The 22554-nt window shown below is 39.9% G+C and overlaps 3 protein-coding genes across 6 annotated transcripts in view; all 3 read right to left on the reverse strand.

The window, feature by feature from the left end:
* The window catches only part of LOC134619388 (protein NLRC3-like), a 39964-nt gene extending 23990 nt beyond the window's left edge, over nt 1-15974 (reverse strand). The window contains exons 1-4 of one of the 2 annotated variants that reach the window (XM_063465207.2): nt 15836-15974; nt 11471-11597; nt 11215-11358; nt 10692-10805 (exon numbers count right to left, since the gene is read on the reverse strand). In XM_063465207.2, the coding sequence (XP_063321277.1) occupies nt 10692-10805; nt 11215-11358; nt 11471-11559 (347 nt within the window). In that variant the 5' untranslated portion in view covers nt 11560-11597; nt 15836-15974. The remainder of the gene's footprint in view (nt 1-10691; nt 10806-11214; nt 11359-11470; nt 11598-15835) is intronic. The other variant, XM_063465206.1, reaches the window with a different exon arrangement.
* Nucleotides 1242-10437, reverse strand: LOC134619401 (uncharacterized). 3 transcript variants are annotated; one of them, XM_063465242.1, is made up of 7 exons: nt 10212-10437; nt 9983-10007; nt 7901-7969; nt 3733-4764; nt 3411-3566; nt 2511-2603; nt 1242-2242 (listed from the first exon to the last, which is right to left on the reverse strand). In XM_063465242.1, exons 3-7 carry the CDS (start codon nt 7901-7903, stop codon nt 1931-1933), a joined length of 1596 nt encoding a protein of 531 aa, XP_063321312.1. In that variant the 5' UTR covers nt 7904-7969; nt 9983-10007; nt 10212-10437; the 3' UTR covers nt 1242-1930. The 3 variants fall into 3 exon arrangements, with proteins under 3 accessions (XP_063321312.1, XP_063321311.1, XP_063321313.1); XM_063465241.1 differs by lacking the exon at nt 9983-10007 and adding an exon at nt 7734-7782 and having other exon boundaries at nt 10212-10394; XM_063465243.1 differs by lacking the exon at nt 9983-10007 and having other exon boundaries at nt 10212-10226.
* Nucleotides 15975-18031: 2057 nt separating the features above from the next.
* Nucleotides 18032-19395, reverse strand: LOC134619179 (focadhesin-like). The gene is made up of 3 exons (XM_063464952.1): nt 19266-19395; nt 19017-19151; nt 18032-18064 (listed from the first exon to the last, which is right to left on the reverse strand). Exons 1-3 carry the CDS (start codon nt 19368-19370, stop codon nt 18032-18034), a joined length of 273 nt encoding a protein of 90 aa, XP_063321022.1. The 5' UTR covers nt 19371-19395.
* Nucleotides 19396-22554: the final 3159 nt, after the last annotated feature.

Genomic DNA, 22554 nt, shown 5'->3' on the forward strand with positions numbered 1-22554 from the left:
CGTGAAGCTTGTTATTAACTCGATAAGTCAACCCAGGGTTTCAGCTGAGCGTTCACATGAAACACATGGTGTTGGCAGCATCTGATCAATCATATTGATGGAGACGTGTATCAGCAACAGAGCAGCTGAGTTTGCAGAAGGAAGTCAAACTAAACCACAGGAACAATATGAGGAGATTACACACATAATAAAATACTAGCAGTAACACAGCTGCTGCAGACAAATCAGTCGTGTGATGGTGTGTGAGAGGAGAAGGACTGTAAAGGAGTTTGGTGTTAAAAGCTCTGTATGAATGTGGGAGACTTTGAATAAAAGGCAGCAAAATCACTGACTGTGAAAGTCACCAGACTTATCAGAGCTCTGTGATTAAGACCTGTAAGAACACCTATTTGTACTTGTTGGCATTATATCAAACACACACGTATATTAAGCCTTTGTTTGAACTCTGGTTGAATTTGTTACTTTCAGACTGTGAAACATCACAGAGGCTGCAGCTGCAGATCTTTGTTTCACCTGGAAATTTACTTTAAACATTAGATGGAAAATGTATTGCTCAGTTTAACCAAAGTAAGAACAATAATCCATAAACCTTCATAAAGACAAACATCTCCCCAGAACATTGAGCTGCTGAAGTGTCACTGAAGGGAAAAACTATTTGTCCTCCTCCATCCAGCAACACCTGAAACACCTGAGTGGAAGCTCCTCCCTACACTGTGTTTGAAGCAAAGCACAAAGGAGACACCTGCTGGAGCAGCTGGAGTCCTACAGACACTCAGCCTCTTCACTACACTCAAAAATATAATTCATTGGATGAACCTAATTTTATCTTGCCACCTATATTCCATCTAAACAAATCATGTTATATTAATCCATATTGATTGTGTTGTTTCAACACTAAATATGTTTGTAAGTGTAACATAATTTAAACATTAACATTTAGTTAATTTGATTTTTATTCAGTTAACATGTTTGTACCAAGTTAGTCTAATTAAATGAATTTAAATTCATGTTATATTGTTTAAACACCTTGGCACATCAAAAGTCAGTCTTGTTACATGAACTAGTAAAATATTTGTCTGTTACACACCAATGTTAATCTTGTTGAATGAACAAATGTAATTTATGTCTGTAGTACTTACACCAATCATGTTTCAGTTAGTGTTTGTATTGCTTATGTAAACATTACTTTTAACTAAATTAATGAAACATAATACATAAATGATAACTTGCAAAACCATCTCTTTTATTTTGCTTGAACATTCTTAAAACAGTTGGCAGGATCCCAGTTCAGCCTAGCTTTCTCCCCTTTAACCATCTCATACTAAGACCACAGAACTTCCAGAGCAAGACATGCTGACTGAAACAAAAAAATACAATAAAATAACCCTAACCCTAATAATAAAAATTAAATAAGTCAGTTGAATAGTTTGCAGACAAAAAATATTATCCCTAAATCAACTTTTGTAAAATGTAGTAAAATATGCATTGCAAACAACAATATGTATTTTAACACAATTTAAAGCTCAGACATAACATTCAACATTACTATAACATTACAACATTACTATGTTGCTTGCATACATTAGTACTCCATTTAATCAGGCTGTATCCATTAATAGTGACTTTATGCTATTTAACATGTGGAGAAAACATTCAATTTTGAGTATAACTGCTCCACTCAAACAATTTGTGAAAACCAGTGTGCATTTGCCTTTGTAACAATTGCCCATCTGGCAAAAATCCGTGTTTACACTTCAAGTGTATAAGACTTTAAGTGATGAACGAACAATCTTTGTCTAATAGCCACAGAGAAAACCACATAGTTTATATGAACATTTTATAACTTACAATTTTAAACGGTAAACACATATTTGCATTGCAGAAACCTTGAAAAAAATGTCTGGCATGCCTGAGTCTGTTTCAAGCTCATTCACCCCATTAGCTTGTTTTTTAGGAACTGTGCCTTGGATGACAACCTCTGCCCATCCAGCTTCATGATAATCTTTTGCAAGACTTCAAAAGTGCATTTGAGCTCCGGTGGGTAGCTTAGGTTCAGACAGTATATCAGTCCAAATAACAGAGCACAAGCAATTGCAATGCTCCTCAAACCAGTGAGAACCTCAACGCCTTCAATCAGGACACCGATGTTCTCTGGGTCATCTCCAGGCTCCGCACCCTCCTGATGTATGACATACACTCCCATCACAGTTTGTTCCATGGCTTCAGTGTTGGCCTCAGTGTTCTGTGACGTAAAATACAATAATACATTTGTTTGAGTCTAGATATGAAAAAAAAGGAATTCAGCAATCAGCGTGAATATGCTGATATATTTACTAAATTCTATGTCTCTGGTTTCACACCTCAGAAATTTGACATGAAACAAAACAAGGACCAATTGCAATATCTTTTATTCACACCTGGTGTCACATTTTACCATTTCATATATCGAAATTACCCATAACTCCTGCAGCAAATTACATAACACAGAACATCTTGTGAATGTAACTCACCGTATATTCCTTCACAAGTTTCTCATGGTCTTCATTCAGGTAGACACACAAGGACTTCAGGATGCATGCTCGCCTTGTATGTATTGTCTCATCCTAAGAAAAAAAGGGAATCCATAATGACAATATTTAGCTTTTAGGCAGCAGTTTGAAAAAGGAATAATTGGTTTGGAAGAGTCCAAAAGGCCACATGGTAAATAGACTGGTTCTTATATAGCGTTTTTCTACTCGGAGCACTCAAAGCTGCCTTTATACAACAATTCATTCACCCAATCACTTTTTCTAAACTGTTTAAATAGCCTGTATTTATATAGCGCTTTACTTAGTCCCTAAGGACCCCAAAGCGCTTTAGACATTCAGTCATCCACCCATTCACACACTGGTGATGGCAGCTACATTGTAGCCACAGCCACCCTGGGGCGCACTGACAGAGGCAAGGCTGTCGAACACTGGTGCCACCGGGTTTAGTGCTTACTGTCTAACATTCATACACAGTCACACTCCGATGAATGCATCGGTGAGCAACTTGGGGTTAGTATCTTGCCCAAGGATATTTGGCATGCAGACTGGAGGAGCTTGGGACCAAACCGCCAACCTTCTGGTTAGTAGCTGACCTGCTCTACCACCTGAGCTACAGCCACCTCGAAACATCTGTCTAAACCAAATCAGACACAAAATGAGGCAACTAAACACTAATGTTTTTTGGTTTTTTTTTTTTCATTTTGATCAAAATTTACCATACAATTTTATCAATTACTTATTAATATAAGACTGATGCTTATATAATTTGTATAAAATATGAAAATCTCTTAGGACTTTTGCCTACCATATGTATAGATATCTTTGCTCATAAAATTGCCAGATTATGGGCATAAAAAGTTCTTAAGCACAGATCTAACCCACCTTGGAGATGGCCACCATGATGTGTCTCATTTTTCTGCCATCCACCCCACCTTTGCCTCGAAAGAGCTCCATCATGCGTGGAGTGTACAAGTCTAGCTCATAAAAGAATCTAGATAGCAGCGGTACTGTCGATATGCGCAGGAATTCCTTGTCAATCTGAAAAACATGAACAATGCACTTACAATATGCACCAGAGGAAGGACATACCAGGAATTATTAGCTGTTTTATCACTATGTTATGTCAATATTAGTGAAGCAAGAAATAACTGGTCAACCATAAACACACTCTTGCGACATAAAGCTAGACATATAGGACATGCACCTCTTTCTCGGTGAACAGAGCTGGCCATCTGCTTTTAAAATCTGCAATGAAGGGCTGTCCTTGAATAACTTCTTGCCTTCTGTACGAAAAAGTCTTCTGCATTTTCATTGTCACTATATTGTCATTGTTTCTCTTCTGAACCTCTGAAAGCAGTGCAATTCTCTCTTTTTCCAGGCTGTCAGTAGTTTCTCCTTTTGGATACTGCGGACAGTAATTGACTTCTGCTCTTCTAGGCTTTTTCATATTCAATGCTGCCTGACTTTTGTCTTGGGCCTTGTTCTTTAGTGAATTTACCAACACCTCAGCACAGCCTAGGCCTCTCAGTTTGGTCCGGACATTGGCCATTTTATACTTGAGGCTAATTTTCCAACCATAACAGCCATTGAAGGATCCCTGCTCCCTCAGACAAGGATGCTGTTTGACAAGGGCTTCTGCAACTTCATTCAGGTCATTGTCAGTTGGATAGACTTTAAATGTTATTATTTCTTCACCCAGCCTTTCTAAAAGGTGGGATTTCAGTTTTGGTGAGGGGGTCAAATGAGTTCCACCAGCAATGAACTCAGCATTGGCCTTTTCAAGTTGCAGTTCAGCCTCATAGCTGAAACGAGGGACTGTGAAGACACTTGGCCACACTGACAGTCTTGTAGACGGTGATGAACCGGACGATGAAACGGGCCTTGTATTGTCTGTGTCTGCTGAAGAGCTTGAAAAGGAATGTGTTGGACTTCGCACTGGTTGACACGTCACTCCCTCATCTTCTGTAAAACTTTGCAACTGCACACTATCCAAGTATACAACCTTTAAAGTTGCTTTATTATTAATTTCAGAGATCGCAGTCAGATTTACGAACTCATTTCCAAAATCAGGATCTTGAGATTGAAGACGAAAATCCTGTTGCACTCCAAAATTTGTCTTTACTTCCTGACAAAATTGCTCAATGGAGTCTGATATCCCAGCTGGTAAAATTAGTTTCCTGGCATCATCTTCTCCGAGAATGATCCTCAGTCTTATGGGCTGGGCCATCATGTTGACCTGGACAAATATCAAATATTTAAAAAATAAATAAAGATGTACTTATTGACTATTGTGCGAGTGTGTGTAACAAATCCTAATGTCAACGATAATTTGATGATGTCACCATGGCCTCTAGGATTTTTTTTACTGGAGAAGGAAAAGTGAATAGTGCATTTTCCAGATTTGTCTTGCATTCTGCTAATTAATGACAATTCTTTCATAAGATGCTTAAAAGAAATCTACTCTCAATAAATTAAGTAGCAATTGGTCTGCAAAGTATGATGTATTATTTACTGTGCCAGGTGATATAGGGGGAAAATACTTACAAACATCACTCCTGTTTACCCTGCAAGTTAGTGTGTCTCTTCAGAGTAACCAGACGCAGGCCTCCCACTGAATAGGCAGCTAACGGGTAGTCATCGAGTAGTTCCCCATGCTCAATCAGAGACACCTCTCTCACATGTGACATGTCAAGTTCAAAAGCTCTGAAGTGCTCTCGATACCAAGCAGAGAACTTTTTTACAAAAAAGTATATTCTGCCATGCAAAATAAAAATCTGCAGAATTTCTGCAAACTCCGGCAAACCAAATAATTGCCCATGAACAACTATCATTCCTGTGCTGTAGTTCATGCCATTGTATGACACGCTTTTTGTAATATGGACATCAGTTTCATCAGGTAATCTTTGCTTTATAGCTACTGCGATATCACTTTTCAGAACATCAACTGGTACTGATGATCCAACATTTACCATTAAAGGTGTCTTATGGTCAGAAGAGTGCAAGTCAGAGGCAATCACGAGCTGATGTTTTTTGGCAAGTGTAACAGGTATGTTCTTAAAACAGTTTGTAGGGCGAGCAATTTGTTTAAAAAAACTATGTTTCGCCTCAAATGTCATTGTCCATTTGTGGACAAGAGTCCCAAAATGCCGAATCAGAGCAGGGTAGTGCTCCAAATAATGATGTTTAGGGAGAAGACTGTTGTTTGGAAAAAGTTCTTGGTATCTCTGGCGATGTTCACTGATTTTACACTCAAGGTATGAAATCGACTCATCAGACTGGACAGGGGCTACAACAAGCTCCACAATGCCCTTCAGATCCAAAACAATATGCCATGCAGGTTCATCCTCTGGAACAAGTGGACCGATAATTAGAGGCAACAAACGAAGTAGAGACCAATTTTCATGTGCATTTCCACCAATATTTTTTTTTAATGAGAAAGTCTGGGGAATTGCATGAGGCCGGTTGGTTTTATCTGCCCATTTATACTCAAAATTTTGGATCAAGTTGTTAAGTTTTTCTAAGGTGAAATACTTTTTAGAGATTAAAAAAGAAAAACAATGCGCAAGCTCCACTGGTATTATGCCCTCTAGCAGATCATGTGCTACATCTGGAGGGTAGCCTGCAGTGACATGAAAATGGCTCAGATTCTTACTCAAAATACAATACAAGCACTTGCTGTTTCTTGTGCACGCTTCAAATGGAATTCATGAAGTTCCGGTGTTCTACGCTCAAAATCACCAGCAGTCACTGACTTTATTTCAGATTTTTTAGCTGTACAGAATCTGCATATGTATTCAGCAGAAAAACTTTCCACAAAACCTGCCAGCCCATGGGCTCCTAGGTTGTCAGCTATGACGCAGCTCACAGTTCCTTTAATACAGTCATTCAACTGACTGATGAACACACCATGTTGCTCCAAAGTTACCAGATCTCTCAAAAGTGGATCAAAGACTTTTTCAAACCCAAATGTCCTCAAATCTTCACGCTTGCAAAGGATTGCCAAATAAATGGATGAAAAGGCTGATTGAGAACCAGGTGGTAAATTGCCCAAGACCCAATATACACCACAAAGCTTGTGCTTATTCCTTGAGGTCCCAAGAGGATTACAAACCTCAAAATCATCAATATAAAGGTTAATAGAAATTCTCAACTTCTCACCATCTAGAAAGCTATTTCTTTTATAATGCTCACCATCTCGAAGAGATCTGTAAACCCTCTGATCACCGTTCAGATTCTCTCTATTTTCTTGAGCTATTTGTTCTTCAATCACTCTATCCAGCAATTTATTGTGACTCAATATTTACTGCAATAACTGTAATAAAGGGATGTACTGAAATGTCTTCCTTTGGTCTATCGATAAGAAATACTCAACAGGCTCTACAACCCTAAAATTTTCTATGTAGTATAGTTTTCTTTTATAAGGAGTGGCAAGAGGGCCACACTTTCCCAATATTTTAGCCACAGGGTTAGAAACACATACAGAATTTGCAAGCTCTTCAATAACAGCCTGACTAATATGGAGGTTATGGCTCTTAAAAATTTCTGTAATTGTACGCTTTGTCAGAGGTACACTAGCTGGACTCAACAGAAAAACTAACTCCTCTAAGAACTCATCTAATCCTTTTGCTGGAACATGAAATATGTGTTCCAATTTCAACAATATCACTGCTAATTTCCGTTCAATTAGTTCGGGCTGATTTTCAACAGCACTATTATCACATTCTGTCACTGACTCACTTTCAAATTCACCATAGGATACATCTTCAGAACAAGCTAGCCCTTACGTTATCAGAGGACTCTATCACTTGAACTGGGTCCACATGTGTAACTACACTGCCTTTAAAATCTTTAAGTGTGCGTGGATGATGCTTCCTCTTTTTGTGTGTATAAAATGTATTGTAAATATTTGTCTTGAAAGGGCAACAAGGAAACACACAACTAACTGTCTCGTTACTTCGCAGATGTGTTCCAATATGGACAAAAAAATCTCTCTCAGAGAAGACGTCACTGCAGTCACATAACTCACATTTAAAAGTTACTGAACTTGAAGCTGTCTGTGTAAACTGAGATGAATGAGCTTTATAGACATGAGTGTTCAGTCCACTCCAAGTCTTAAATGTGCACGGACAATTAACATATATGCACTGATAATGTTGACCTATTCCGTAATGATGATGTAGTTTATAATGTTGAAGTAATTTGTACCTGCTGCTCTCTCTGGTAACACAATGCTTGCACTGCCACATACATGTCACTGATAAAAAATGAAATATGCATTAGAAAACGTCAAGGAAATTAAACTTCTGCATCATCCAAAAAATAAATAAATAAATAACATAATAATAATAATAATATGGCAAACATGAACTTACCATGTATTGTTGAGGAGGTGCATAAGAATCTCAGAGCATGGGGATGTGGCTTTATTTTGTGATGTATTTCTGGGGAGAGAAATTAATTAAAACAAAGTTATTACTCTGACAAATTTGTGTTAATATCTACATACTGTGAAATGTGAAGACTGTTACGGTGCATACACACCGAACCCGATAGACGCGACCAGAGCTTCAGGTTTACATGTAAAGTCAATGGAGGAGCACGATGAAGCGCAACTGGGGGTCCAGCTAAACTTCAGAAGCAGATTTGCATCGCGAAAACGCTTTTCTGACGCCTTTGAAGTGCGAAGTAAAATACGCGCTGCAGTTTGTGTGGTGCGTTTTGTGCATTCGCGCTTATCACGTCTACCGCTCGAGCTGGTAAAATCTGCGCCTCAAACTCGGCAAGGGACAGAAGCTGAAAGCGGCCGTCATCCAGACGCAGCTCCTGGAGCAAGTGGTGAAACTCACCAAACTGCTCACGCTTGTGGAAGACCTGATGGACCCAGGTACGGTGAGGACGTCCTTTACGCACTGCTGTGCTCTCCACAGCAAATAGAGAAGGGAGACTCTTACTTCAAACGCTAGATTAACAGCTGCCATTTTAATAACATACCGTCTGGCACTACTTCCTTCCAGATCTCTTCTTCATACGCGTGAAAATTGCATATCTTAAAGCTGAACCAGTTCACGCTGGACACGCTTCGAGGTGCAAATGTGCACACGATCAGCTAGGGGCGTCTATCGCGTTCGGTGTGAACGCACCGTAACGGTGCGCACACACCGAACGCGAAAGAGGCGGCCAGAGCGTCAGGTTCACATGTAAAGTCAATGGAAAGAGCACGATGACACGCGATTGCGCGTCCGGCGAAAATGCGGAGGCAGATTTGCGTCGGGAAAACGGCAAAACCCGTGAAACGCGCGTCAGTGTACCGCGTGGGGCGCGTGTGACTCGCGAAAGAAAACCACGCGCGTCAGGTCGTGTGTTGCATTTTGTGCACACGCTGAGTTGGAAAATATGAACTCCGGTGTCAAATCACGCCCCGACAACCAACCAGGAGCCTGGTGACGTGGCTGTAACTAGGTCAAAGGGGCAGATCCAGTCACTCCGTATGGAGGAAAAGCTCATCTGTGCCGTGGCTAATCATCCAGAGCTAAATGATGCTAGTTGCTACTTCTACCGAGACAGGAATAAAACGGAGGCTTGGAGGCACATTAGTGAGGAGATTGGGCAACCTGGTAAGTTCATTCATTCTGCTTTTTAATTTCCAGACTGACCCGATGAAACCGTGCAAAAGCTAGCAAGCCCGCCTACTGTCCCGCTATTTTCCCAGTGATGTACAAATACCTTTCCGCTAACAAGATAATGTGTGTATTCAGAGGACATCTGCAGCACAACACATCTGGCACAACTTTCTCCCACATTTCCGGTCCACGCGCGTGGAAAGATGCAATTTTGCGGCGCGATGGATTTTTCTTGGACACGCGTTGAGGTGCGAATGTGCACGCGTCAAATTAGGGGCGTTTGGGGCGTTTTCGCTCGCGCGTATCGCGTTCGGTGTGAACGCAGCCTTAGTCAGCCTTAATGCAGAGCACCAGAGAAACTATAACCCGAACAATTATCCACCTAAATCATTCTGAATTCAAAAACTAAGTGAATATATTACAAAAAAAGAAAATGCACATGCAATTATTGTGACAGATTTTATCTTACTCCTTGTTATTAACTCCCCTAAATGCTGGTTTAGTTGAATTAAACCTTTCATCAATCCAGTTAATGCGGTTGCCCGCCACTAAACTTCACTGACAAAAACAGGAATTTTAGATAGAGCATCATAAAACACTCATAAAAATCACCAAAACCATGTCGGTCAGTCTTACCACTGCTACCAACAATCACCAACTCCGGTTAAGCAGAAAGTAACCCGTCATTCACGGAGCGAAGACATAACGGCTCTACGCGGCTTTCCCGCTCTTCAAAGTTAGCTAACTCCAGAGAAAAAAAACAGTCCTAACCATGCAGATAACCATGAAACACACCTCATTCAAAGTTGACAGAAACCAAAAAAACGAACTTACCAAAGTAACCTCATCAGTTTTTGCTCTGTTGCAACAATTAGCGACTCCGGTTAAGTTTTAAAAAAAATCAAAAAGTTACATTTGAAAAATGTTTGGCTCTACACACTCCCTGCTATATATAAAACTCCTAAGTCACCACACTACACAGGTAAAAAAATTTAACTACTAGTATTTATCTCTCACACCACTAACCTAAATAAATATATCAAGAAATATGTAAATTACTTACCTCACTATCAGGTATGCCAAAGAAGTAACTCCACGCGCGCTTGCTAACTTCTCAACGGACCTTTCCGCATCCGGTGGGCGTGGAGCATGCGCAATACATGACACTATCAGAGCCGTTGGTTTGATGGACTTCATTCTCATTGGATTGCCATGAACAAATTTAACTCATCGAAGTTTTCTTTGATTTATATTCAACAAAAAAGAATGAATCATTTAATGAGCATAAAAATGCATGTAATGTAAACATATTACTACTTTGTTAATCAAACACATGCCCTAGTTGATTTTTTTTGAGTGTACACAAACACCTCCTACAACATCCACTCTTTCCACTCTGACTGCTGTGTTTGTGGAAACACTCCAACACACACCGCTTCACACACCAACATAGAAATGTGTGTGAAAAAGAGCTGAGCTGATATTAAACATGAGGATTTATTCAAAAATACAGAGTCAGGAACAACATCTAGACACACATTACCTCTCAGCAGCAGAAGAACAGCCTTTAAAGTCAGCACCAATACTCTTGGACATGTTGCTCTTTAAGGAAACACAGCTGGGTTCAGGTCCAGGAGATTCTGGCCTCTTATTGATCCTAAAAGAAAAACAGCTTATTTCTGCAAATATGACGGTATCATAATGCAAAAAGGACAAATGGAAAATAATAATCTAAAGACATAAAGAAACATATTTCTCTCAAAAATAATTTATTCAACTTCAAATGATCCAATTGAGAACACTTTATGATGAAAAATTATACACAAAAAGTACTTATTTAACAAAGCAAGTAATTTGTGATTGTTTGCTCATTTTATTGTTTTAAATCTAATTGTAATTATCATTATATTTGTTTATTATTATTATTATTATTATTGTTATTGTTGTTGTTGTTGTTTTTACTTTTTCAATGTATCATTTTGGCATGTCAAGTGTACAGTACTTTGTTCTCAGCTGGGAGTTGTTTTGAAAATGCTATATAAATAAATTGCTTGCTTGCTACTTACTTTAAGAAAAGTTCATTTTTAAAGTCATCACCAATACTCTTCGACTCGTTGCTCTTTAAGGAAACACAGCTGGGTTCAGGTCCAGGTTCTGGATTAGTTTTAGGGTTATGTCCAGCTGAGCCTGGTACGCCCCACAGCTCTGGGCTTTAAAACAACACACACAGAGGTATGAGTGTGAATAATGATGGAGCAGTGATGTGAGTGCTGAGCTGTGACATGGAGAAGAGTCATGGACAGTTAGAGATGGTCATCTCACCTCTGAGCTTTGGTCTGGCTCTCATGTTCCCCACACAGAGTGCTTTTAGAGGGAGGGACTCCCTCCTCTCTGTCCTCACACTGATCCATGCTGCTCAATTCAGCTCACACACACTTTCTACCTTCACCTGCAGAGGAAACACAAATCATTCATGTGCACATCAACGGAAATCCAAACATTTCAGCTGATTCAAAAATTCTTTAGTTTCCAGAGAAGTGTAAATATTAATTTACTGCTAAAAAGAAAGATCTGTTATCTAGTAATGTTCTGTCTCTGTAAGTCTCAGGATTAACATGGATTGCAACCAGAGCTACAATGAAACATTACTATTATCATCACTTTAAAAATGATCATCTTGCTTTTTCCATAAAACACCAGTTGGACCTCTCAGTGTCCCTGCAGATCAGTCTGAAAAGATTCACTTTAACATCAAAAAAGAAATACATGAAAATCTCACAGTAAATATTTGCTTAAAAATATAAATGAGCATTGGTAATCTAACTAGTTAGGATTCATTTATTTTCAGTCAATTAGCTAATCATCTGATCACTGAAGCTTTACAATGAATCACCTATAATCCCCTTGAACTTAGAAAGCTGAGAGGCCACTAGCTCTTTTTTGGGTGTTTGCACGAGACGACTTTGGATAAAGCATTTAATCTTTAACGAGGCACTGATGGGAAAATAGAGCTCTACTTTCACTGATATTGGATCAGTTATTTTCTACTAGGGCTGCCACGATTAGTCGACTAGTCACGATTACGTCGACTATCAAAATCGTCGACGACTAATTTGTTTGAAGCTTTGTAAAATCCCAAAAGCCGCAGGAATGAGTAGTAGGATTTAAGAGTGTAATAACAGACTGAAACAGAAGATGGCAGCACTGCATGTACAAGGATGCCAGCTGCCATTAAACCCCGAAGAAGAAGAACTAGCTCTGTCCCAGAATTCATAGCGCAGCCCAGCTCAGTTTCCAACAATGGCGGCAGCTAGTTAGTTTTAATATTACTCTTATTATTCTTTCTGGGTCACAAAATAAACGGTTAACATATTTTCAGGCAAGAATGTAGCTGTGTAAACCTCAAATATCTGCTCAGTTTATCAAGACACCACATATTTTCAAAGGCGCTCCGACGTTTTCGGAGACGTCTGTTACCCACCAGCTCGATAGCTAGCTGGGGTTTAACGCTCACTAGAGCCCGTGTGAGCACTGGATTGCGGGCAAACCATTTTCAAACCCACCGCCGTCTTTCACTACTCAGGTTAAACATGATATATAATTCACTTAAATAACATAAAAATGTTATTGTTTGGCTTTTTTCAGTATTTTCTTTGTTCCTGAGTAAATCGGTTTGGCTGAGATTAAAGTTGTAATTTTTACACAGCTGGTCAAGCAGACAGCTGATTATTAGAAGTGTGAGATGCTTGAGAATATAGTCCGGTGTCCTGTTATATTTTAGATAGCAAGGAGCAGACGGCTGAGTTTATTAAGCTTCACTGAAACAATCTGCAAATTTCATTAAAATGTAATAAACTATCATCTTGTCTTTATTTTTAGTTAGCACCTTAAACACTTAAAGCTGTAAGCTAATGGTTATATAAGAGCAGATGCTGCTGGTGCAATAAACTGTACGTTTTACGTTCAATGGATGCATGATCTGATTAGTCGACTAATCGCAAAAATAATCGGTGACTGGTCGACTATCAAAATAATCGTTTGTGGCAGCCCTATTTTCTACATATTATGTGGAAACAGAACAGGTACTAGCAAGTAAACAAGTCCCCTGATTTATCATTGTACTGTAGCAGTTCGGTTTTCTCTCACTTGGGTGCAGGGAGTTAGAGCATGGTGTAAACAACATCTTCATAACCAACACGTTAGCATGTTAATGAAAACTTTGACGATGAACGAGAGATGTCAACTCCAGCAATATCCACCTCAATACAACTGGCAAGTTTTACAGGCACCAGAATTGTTTTTCTAGTAGAAATCACTTGGATGACCAAATTTATTAAGTGTTTTTAAAGTTTTTAAAGGGTCAGAGAATAGTCTAGTGGTGACAGAGCTGCTGACTTTACAAAGAAATGTGAAACTATATAATGGGAAGTACATGAAGAGATTAAAAACAAGCTAAAAGCAAAACAAATATATGAGTGTGTGACAGGAAAAGCACTAAACAGACATTTCCTCCTTGTTTTAAAATGAATGGTCAGTAAGACTGAAAATGAACTTGTTCTTATACAGTAGCGCTTTTCTACTCTGTCTGAGCGCTCAAAGTGCTTTACACAAATAATTCATTCACCCATTCACATTTTTCTGACCTAAGTAGTCTACCACTCAAAGACATTCACACTCTGATGGATGCATTGGAGAGCAACATGGGGTTAGTATATGGCGAATTTTGACCCTACTTTTCTTCCTTTCATCTGATTGGCCAATGTCATGTCAATCACAAATTATCTATTGAATCAGAGAACAGATGGGTTTGGCTATTGGAGGGGTTCTTTATGGAGCTTCAGGTCCTTGAAGGGAATAAATGCTGTTTTACATGCCACCCCAGCGTTTTCCTTCATCACCACGAAGGAAAACAGTCTGTGGTGATTTTTGTGTCACAGGTCTACGTGCTAAATACAAGGACTTTCTTTGTTATGAATTAGCATACACGTTTTTATTGAACATTTGAAGAACCAGGAAAAAAAACCAGAAACTCTTGTAAAGGACATAAAGTCAGAGATAGAAAAGACAAGGAGCAGGTGCATCTAGTGCAGGTAGAGCTGCTGCAAAAACCCACAGAGCTCAGCAGCCAGCGCAACAAACTCTGGATCCTTGGCTTTTAGTTAGCGTTAGCCGCACATCCTGCGTCCGATGTGAAAGGACCTTTATGCTGCACACTGTGACCAGGGCTGGACTGGGATAAAAAAAATCGGCCCAGGCATTTTGACTGGTGACCGGCCCACCAGGTATTATAGGAAAAACCATAAAGCCTTTGAATGAAAACAAACGCTGTTAACACAGTGATGTACACTGTCTTGTTGGTATATATGTATTAGTCTAATAAACTTAAACCTACACCATCCTCCCTATTCTGGTATTCTAAACAGTGCCCGAAAGTAGACTGTACTTACTTACTTCTGAAGAAATTATAATGGGACCCTAAAAAAATTACTATGTACAATAATGGATTTCTATACATTTTACATCAGATGAAAACTTTGGTTGTACGATTCAGATAATTATTTGTTAAATTAAATGAGAATAAGAAAGAAAAGTATTTCCTTGTCCCCCCCTTTCCCTGTTAATACCCTACCTGGCCCCCTGGCAAAACCTTGCTAGACCCGCCCCTGCACAGTTACCAGCTGTCAGCTACTTAGAAAAGGATCCTGGTGTTATTTGTCTCTCAGAAACAGTTCATAACTTCAACTCATTCATGTCACCTAAAAGGTAAACCTGTTTCTCCATCACCTGTTCAGCACTGATGATTCAGTAAGAACATCTCCTGGTTTCATCTTCATGTTTCCCTCTCACCACATATCCAAACCGACATCATGACCAGCAGCTTTTACAGCTGTACGCACACACAAATTCTTTTTACACATTCTGAGATTATTATATTATCTTATGCCATGTTATACCCCTAATTAAAGATTGTGAAATCATCAGGTAGTTTTAGTTTGCATTATTCTCCTGAATTAGAAGAAGGTGATAATTATTACACTTATTAAACTGATTTGCATTACATTAGACTGCTGATTTATGGTGAATGAATGATATTGTTTTATGATGCATTATACTGCTGAGGTATAAGAAATGCTGTTTCCAGAGAGTCATGATCTTATTAGAAAAGAACAGAACATACTGCACAGGAAGCCAAGGTCATAACTTAGGCTCACTGAGAGAAAGAATGTGAATGTTTAGGGTTTTACGACTAGGTGGGGACCACTCGAGGCTATAAGAAGTGGAGTAACCCTCCACCAGTTTGAGATGTGCTGTGACCCTCTGCATGCATGTCTCCCCATCCGGATGGTTTGTGCTCAAAATTGTTGAATTGTATGTAATAAAGTAATTCTTGATTGAGCATTTATACACCGAGTATTGTCCGTCCTTCAGCCCAAAGAGCGATAGAATTGGGAGGATTTAACAACACACAAATCTTTTTTGCACACACATAAATTCTTTTTACACATACAAATCCTGATTTACAAGTACAAAATGTTTATAACCACAATTTGAGCCAATATTAGTATCTTGCCCAAGGATATTTGGCATGCAGACTGGAGCAGCCTGCAACCTAAGCTGCAGTCACCTCTTAAAATAGCTGCATAAGTTACCATTGGGAACAAACCCCTCTAAGAACCCTTATATTACCTGAATAAGATCTAATCCTGCTTCGTAGTACAGACCTCAGTAAGATGATGTGGTCGAACTGGACTCTGTTATGTTATAAAAACTTCTGTTCCGTTTAATCCAGTCAGTCTCTGAGTAACACCGCTCCTCTGTGGGTGTGAACTTTGTCCTGCTTTCTGTTGGTAGAGAGCCAAAAGAAGTGGCGGAAGTGACGGACAAGGTACGCAAATCATGTTGTAACTTTAGTAGCGGTTTTTGATACGGGCGACACAGGCGGCTGCCCGAGGGGGGGAGGGGGGCATCGTGGTGCAGCACGTACTCATGCTGCCCTGACATCAGCCAGCGCATAGTGTGAATGGCAGAGACACCGATCGGTTTTCTCCGTTTGCGAGGTGCACCTGCTGCTTGCTGCACAGGGAGGAGAGGGCGGGGCGGCGGAGGATTCACTGACCGGCTGGAGCAGCGTCTAATAACCAACTCGCAAAATAAAACAAAATAAAAACAAACACGAAAACACCAGACATCATGATACAGACTTATAATTTGCACCGATGTTTTTTCTAAATTCTCTACGTGAAAAGTGAGCGCGAGAGCCCTCGGTGCGCCTGCTCGCTGCTGAAGTCAAAGTAAACTTTACTGTCATCTCCGCTACATACAGTCCAGTATATAGAGAGACGAGACGACGAGGCTCCAGTTACAGCAGTGCAAGGAAACAAACAATAAATATCAGAAGAGTAAGAAAATAAATACACACTTTAGGACCAGGGGTAAAGGGATCAATAACAATTTAAAATTTATAATTTACAGTTTGATGATTTAAAGTCTCACACACCACCCGTCGACAGGGGAGGGGGCGGCTGCTTCCAAATAGAGCACATTTCATTCATAATGTTGTAAATCCAAGCCCATTCTGTATTCATGATTTGAATCCTGGGTTGTGTGAAATCCCAGAAATAAACCTGAGACAAAGTGAATCTGTGAACTAAGGTGTAGGTCTATTAGGTTATGTTGTGGGGATCCTCGAGTTGGGGGATTTGTGTTCATACTGGAATGCAAAATTAAAACCAAGATGGACAAGAAAAGTTCAAAGCCATCAGGTCCTCAGTTTAGAAAAAAGAGAAAAGAAGAGGAGGAGAAACGAGCAAAAGATACATGTAAGCAGACGTGTCATTGGATAATGGCAGGTCACCCTGAATCAGAATACTTTATTAATCCCTGAGGAAATTATGTGGGTTACAGCTGCTCCAAGAAGAAACGGTAAAACTAGTAACTGTTTAGTAACAGACTAAACTCCAACTAAACTCCAAACAATACATTATGTTACAGATTTTACACAATTAAGAAATAGCACTAATATATGCAGATCTCTCAATAATAAATATCAAGGATTAGCAGAGGTGATTATAAATAAATATCAAGAAAATTTGACGAGAATATTCCAGAGTAGAAAAGAGCGAGTGTAAAAAGGGTGTAACTATTGCAGTGTTCACAGTGTGTTAGATGGATGAGTTGTACAGAGAGATGGCCACAGGCAGGAGTGATTTCCTGTGTCATTCAGTGGTGCTTTTTGGTAATCTCAGTCTCTCACTGAACGCGCTCCTGTGACTAGTCGGTATGTCATGGAGTGGGTGGGAGGTGTTATCCAACAATGTCTTGGACAACATCCGCCTCTCAGACACCACCCTAACAGAGTCCAGCTCCATCCCCACAACATAACTGGCCCTGCGGATCAGTTTGTTTAGTCTGTTGGCATCTGTGACCCTCAACCTGCTGCCCCAGCATGCAACAGCATAGAGGATCGCACTGACCACACAAGAGATACAACCAGATAACATCAGTTAGTAGGGATAGTGAAATGTCACTTGGCTATGATAGTAAACAGTAGACACTGATGTAGCTCACTGAATCTTTTGGACTGTGTTCAGCACAATATTAATTAGTCATTGTCAACTGTTGATGTGTCCTGTTCTCATTGTATGACTAATTATAATGGCTGTTTGTATACTATGCATACTCTCTCCCTCTCTTCATATATGTGTGTGTTTCTCTGGTGAAATTCAGTATTGTTCCAATAACAGTTTTATGTTAATGTACAATCCTTAATATGTTTTATGTGTGTGTGTGTGTGTGTGTGTGTGTGTGCGTGTTTGTGCATGTCCATGTGTGTGTGTGTGTGTGTGTGTGTGTGTGTGTGGATACAGTATATACAGACCTCGCTCAGAGAATGCTGACCACCTCTTCTTTTAATTTCTAATAACAAAGACCAAAAATAAGAACTCATTTTAATGCACATATAACACACACACACACACACACATATATATAACACAAAGCACTAGAATCAATAGAGTTTTCCAACCTTTCTCTTATGTTTTCTGCAGACTTTCATTCAGCCAAATGACTGCACTGACCTAAAGCACGATCTGCACGACATTTCCTTTAAACACAGTGAAGGTGGACCCGCTCCAAATATACATGAAACGCAGAATTAGCTTTCATGTATATGAAAGAGTTCCTGCTGTGCTCTGGATCTTTGGCATTTTGCATTCAGCGATTTTCTCCCATCTTAAGTTCACACAGCAGAGGAATTTGTGGCGGAGTCAGTGACTGCAAGGTGCTGCACAGGTCCTGTGGCTGCAACCCAAAACCCTACCTCAGCATGCTGCACAGCTGCTATCAGGCGTCCTGTGCTAATACGCCATGTTTGGTTTTGGCCTTTGGTCTTGTGTTTGTTTAGATGCAACTTTGCAAACCTAAGCTGTTCTGCCATATCATTGTTAGAGAGGAGGAGAGCTTTCCAACAAGCAGCACTGCATGGTCTAGGATTCATCTGCTGGGACGGCCTCTGCTGCACTGTGTTGAATCCTCCAGAGCAACAAATTACCAAAACTTCTGTTTTTAAAAAGATGCTCACACTCACTGATCCATTTATTAGTTACTGTGAAGTCCGACCAGAGCAGGACTCTGAGGACTGGACCCTCACACGTCTGTACTTTGTGCTTCTACCCAACTTTACATTGATGTGCTAACTTTAGCTACCGAACACAGTGATGTAGAGATGTGACTGTACAGTGAGGTTATACAAACAGCTGGTGAGAGTCCTGTTTACAGACAGAACCACAGAGAAAAACATAACCTGGTGGAGTTCCTGTGTCACTCTGTTAGCTCCTCAACACAGAGGAACATGAACGTTACGACGCACCTCGTACTGCTCTGATTTAACTGTGAGCTGAGGCACCAGAGCCAGAAGCTCAGCGATGGCTTGAACCACTCCTGGCTGTGAGTGACAGCTGAGCTCAGGCCAAACAGTTCTCCATGCTGAGATAATATCCACCACCTGAGAAAGAAAGATTTATTTTAAGACCAGAACTTTGGAAAAGATTCAAACGTTATGATCCAGAAACATGATGATTCCTGAATTTAAAGAGACAAATGGAGACAGACGAGGTACCTCTGCTCGACACAGCTCCTGTAGTCCCTGCAGGACGAGAGCAGCCGGGGTTGCCAGGTCTGGTCTGTTGCACTGTTTTAAAGTGAGTGAAATGGCAGCCACCATGTCCCCTGCATGCTGGTAAGGCCTGGTTAACACACACATCAGCGTGAACAAAGTGGAAAATGTGTTTCTTCTCATTTTGTTACCATTTTTATTAAAGACAAAAAGCATTAAAAGTGTCAGGACACGTTTAAGTAAGTAAATGCAAACACAGCTTCTTATCATTGCAAACTCTTATGGCTGCAAATGTTTTACAATAAAAGCAAACGTAAGCATTTGTGAAAACAAGAAACAGCTCAATGATTTTCTAAATTTGTACTGTAGCATCCATCCAGAGGGTTTCCCAGGTTTTCACTAATGTTGGCTAAAAAAAGCTGCATGTACATGTTAGCAGGTGTAACAGGCCCCGGGACGATGAACAGTGTACACCAGCTGGTTAGAACAAAGGAAATCATCAAATAAAATCATCGTTTTATTTCATCAACACACATAAAGGCCAGTTTACAAAAAATCACAAGCATTAGCTAACAGCTAACATGTAAAGGACGTGTGCAGGAGCCTGGATGCAGTTTGTGGAGTTTATATGATCAACATAGTTTGAGTTAAAGGTTAAAACTATAAAGTTATGGCTCACTTGCTTAGAGTTGTATTATATGGGAAGCAATGCTTACAGACTGACACAATAATAGTTTGATTTCTTTTGCTTTAAATGTATACTTTTATTTTGATAGTCTGGCAGAGACAGGAAGTTAGGCGAGAGGCGAGTGGAGCTGCCTCTCAGTCTCTCTGTTTGACCTGAACTTTGTCAGACTTGGATCATTCTGGATTCAGTCACGTGTAGCTGCTCTGGTAAATGGTAAATGGACTGGTTCTTATATTATAAGCGCTTTTCTACTCTTCAGAGCACTCAAAGCGCTTTACACAACTTGTGCTTTCACCCATTCGCACAAGCACATTGTTCTAAGTGCTTTCTAAGTAACACTCACACACGATACCCAGCCCTAGATTCAGTCACCTGTAGCTGCTCTGGACATTTGTACGGAAATATTTAAAACTGGACTCCTGCTGGTTTTTGGAGAAACAGGGACTCAGTGGAGCGTCGAGCTGAGGCTTCATTCACTGCAAAGCTACAAAGTGCATTCATTTATCTTAACAAGTCCGTCAGATGTGATGTGACTGAAAAAACAAATATTTCTATTTTTCTGAACTTTTATCAGCTTGTTGAGCAGAAACATCCATGAAGAGTCCAGTCAGTGATTATTACTCATTAGAAGGGAAGATGAATAATCCTGGAAGCTCACACTGTCTGCACTGTGCATGCAAAGTCCACTGAATGAATGAACCAGTGAATGTAGGAAGTGCCCACTGTTTCTGGAAGTATGGGAGGACCCACCACCAAACAGCCACTTCACAAGCGCATGGCACAACATAGAAGAGCCACCTCCACGGAACAAGACTCAGCTCTTCATCTGCATTTAAAGTCATCTATAATCCAGTTTTGAGATCCCTTCCCAGACGCCTTAACGCCCACTCACATCCTGGGCCATCTGACCTCAGGAAATCACATGATAGGGTGCTGCCAGGTTTCACAATGAGCTCACCCGAAACCCTGGCTGATTGGGACCCACACCCGCTTTCACACCTTGGCTCATGTGATTAGGTAGAGGATCATCAGGAGGTCCTTTGTCCCTTTTTGGGGGGAAACTCCCACTGGGTTTAAATCTGGGACTCTCCACCATTTGACCCTTAGAACTGAAGAAGCTTCTCGGATGAGAGGTGAAACGTCTTCAAGCAACTCAAAGAAGTCCAGACGCTTTTCTTTCCAAGCTCCTTTGACTACAATGACCTGGATAACTGACCTTCACAGACCTAAATGCTTACAGGAAATTGCAGCCAAAAATGAAACAGGATTTAAAATGGCCATTAGTCAGTCTAAACCTTAGATTGTAAACCTCTACACCTCATCTACTGAACATTTCAAGAATGCTGACCTGGGTGTTTCCAGTTCACAATATGGACTTTTCAGTCCAGAAGACAAAACTTCCACTCCAGAGTCCTTCAAGTCATTGTTACTCAGGTCAAGCTGTCTCAAACTAGAGGGCTGGGAGCTGAGTAGTGAAGACAGAGTTTCACAGCTTCCCTCTGAGAGATTACAGACACTCAATCTGAGAGACAATTAGGAAAAATAATAATGTTAAACTTTCTGGTCTGAACCTTTGAAAAATACATGATCTAGATAAAATATAATCTCTATAGAGGTTAAATCATGTGGAGGGTTAATTAATCATCAACAATTAATCAATTAGTCATCATTAAATAATTAATTAAATGTCATTAATGAATTAAGTTCAAAATAGTTAATAAATTAAATATATACATAATTGATTTAATGCCATGTAATTTCATTTCCAACATTTACAATAAATTAATTGAAAATTTATTGATTTTTAAATACACTTAATTAATCACTTATTGACACATTTAATTATTTAAGAATCTATTTATTTAATTCATTTTGGCACTTCTAGCCCTGCAGCTGTGCATGTGCTTACATATCCACTGGTATGTATCCTGCAGGTATTCTCACAGCAGTGCTGCTGAACATTAAATGACCAGCAGATGTCAGTTCTTCCAAATAAGCAGTTAAACGAGGCTTTGTGTGATCAGAAAAATTGGAGACATTCACAGAGCTTTACCACACCATCACTAGACAACAATGGAATTATTTTAACTAAAAACAAATAATCAGAAAGTCTTCTGCCTGGTCTCGTACCTCTGTGTTTCTGTAACATGGATAATGAGCTGAAACTTTCCTCACGACACCACCGATCAGCTCGAAGGGCCCTCGAGTTTACCTGCATGCATCCTGTTCACCTGTCAGCTGTTTAACACCTGCTGCTTATTCAGGAAACACGCCCACATTACCTGGTGACAGTCACAGTTTAATGTGGGCTGCTGTTTGTCAATATAAAATAATTTAGTTCCAATATTGTGCACATAATTTGCAAATGCACCATATTTTACAGACCATAAGGCTCACTGGATTATAAGGCGCATTAAGAGAAACAAAAATGTCGGATAAGTCAAACTTTACTTAGCTCATTCTTCTTGCTTCCTCCACTTCCGTACCTTTGATTCATTAATGTTTAATTCTCTCACAGCTGCTTTATTCCCATGTTGGGATGGGTGATGGACACTAAGATAACTACAGAATACTTTATAAGTGAACCTGATGCTTTAATAAGGA

This window comes from Pelmatolapia mariae, linkage group LG20, assembly GCF_036321145.2.
Source record: "Pelmatolapia mariae isolate MD_Pm_ZW linkage group LG20, Pm_UMD_F_2, whole genome shotgun sequence".
NCBI lineage: Eukaryota > Metazoa > Chordata > Actinopteri > Cichliformes > Cichlidae > Pelmatolapia > Pelmatolapia mariae.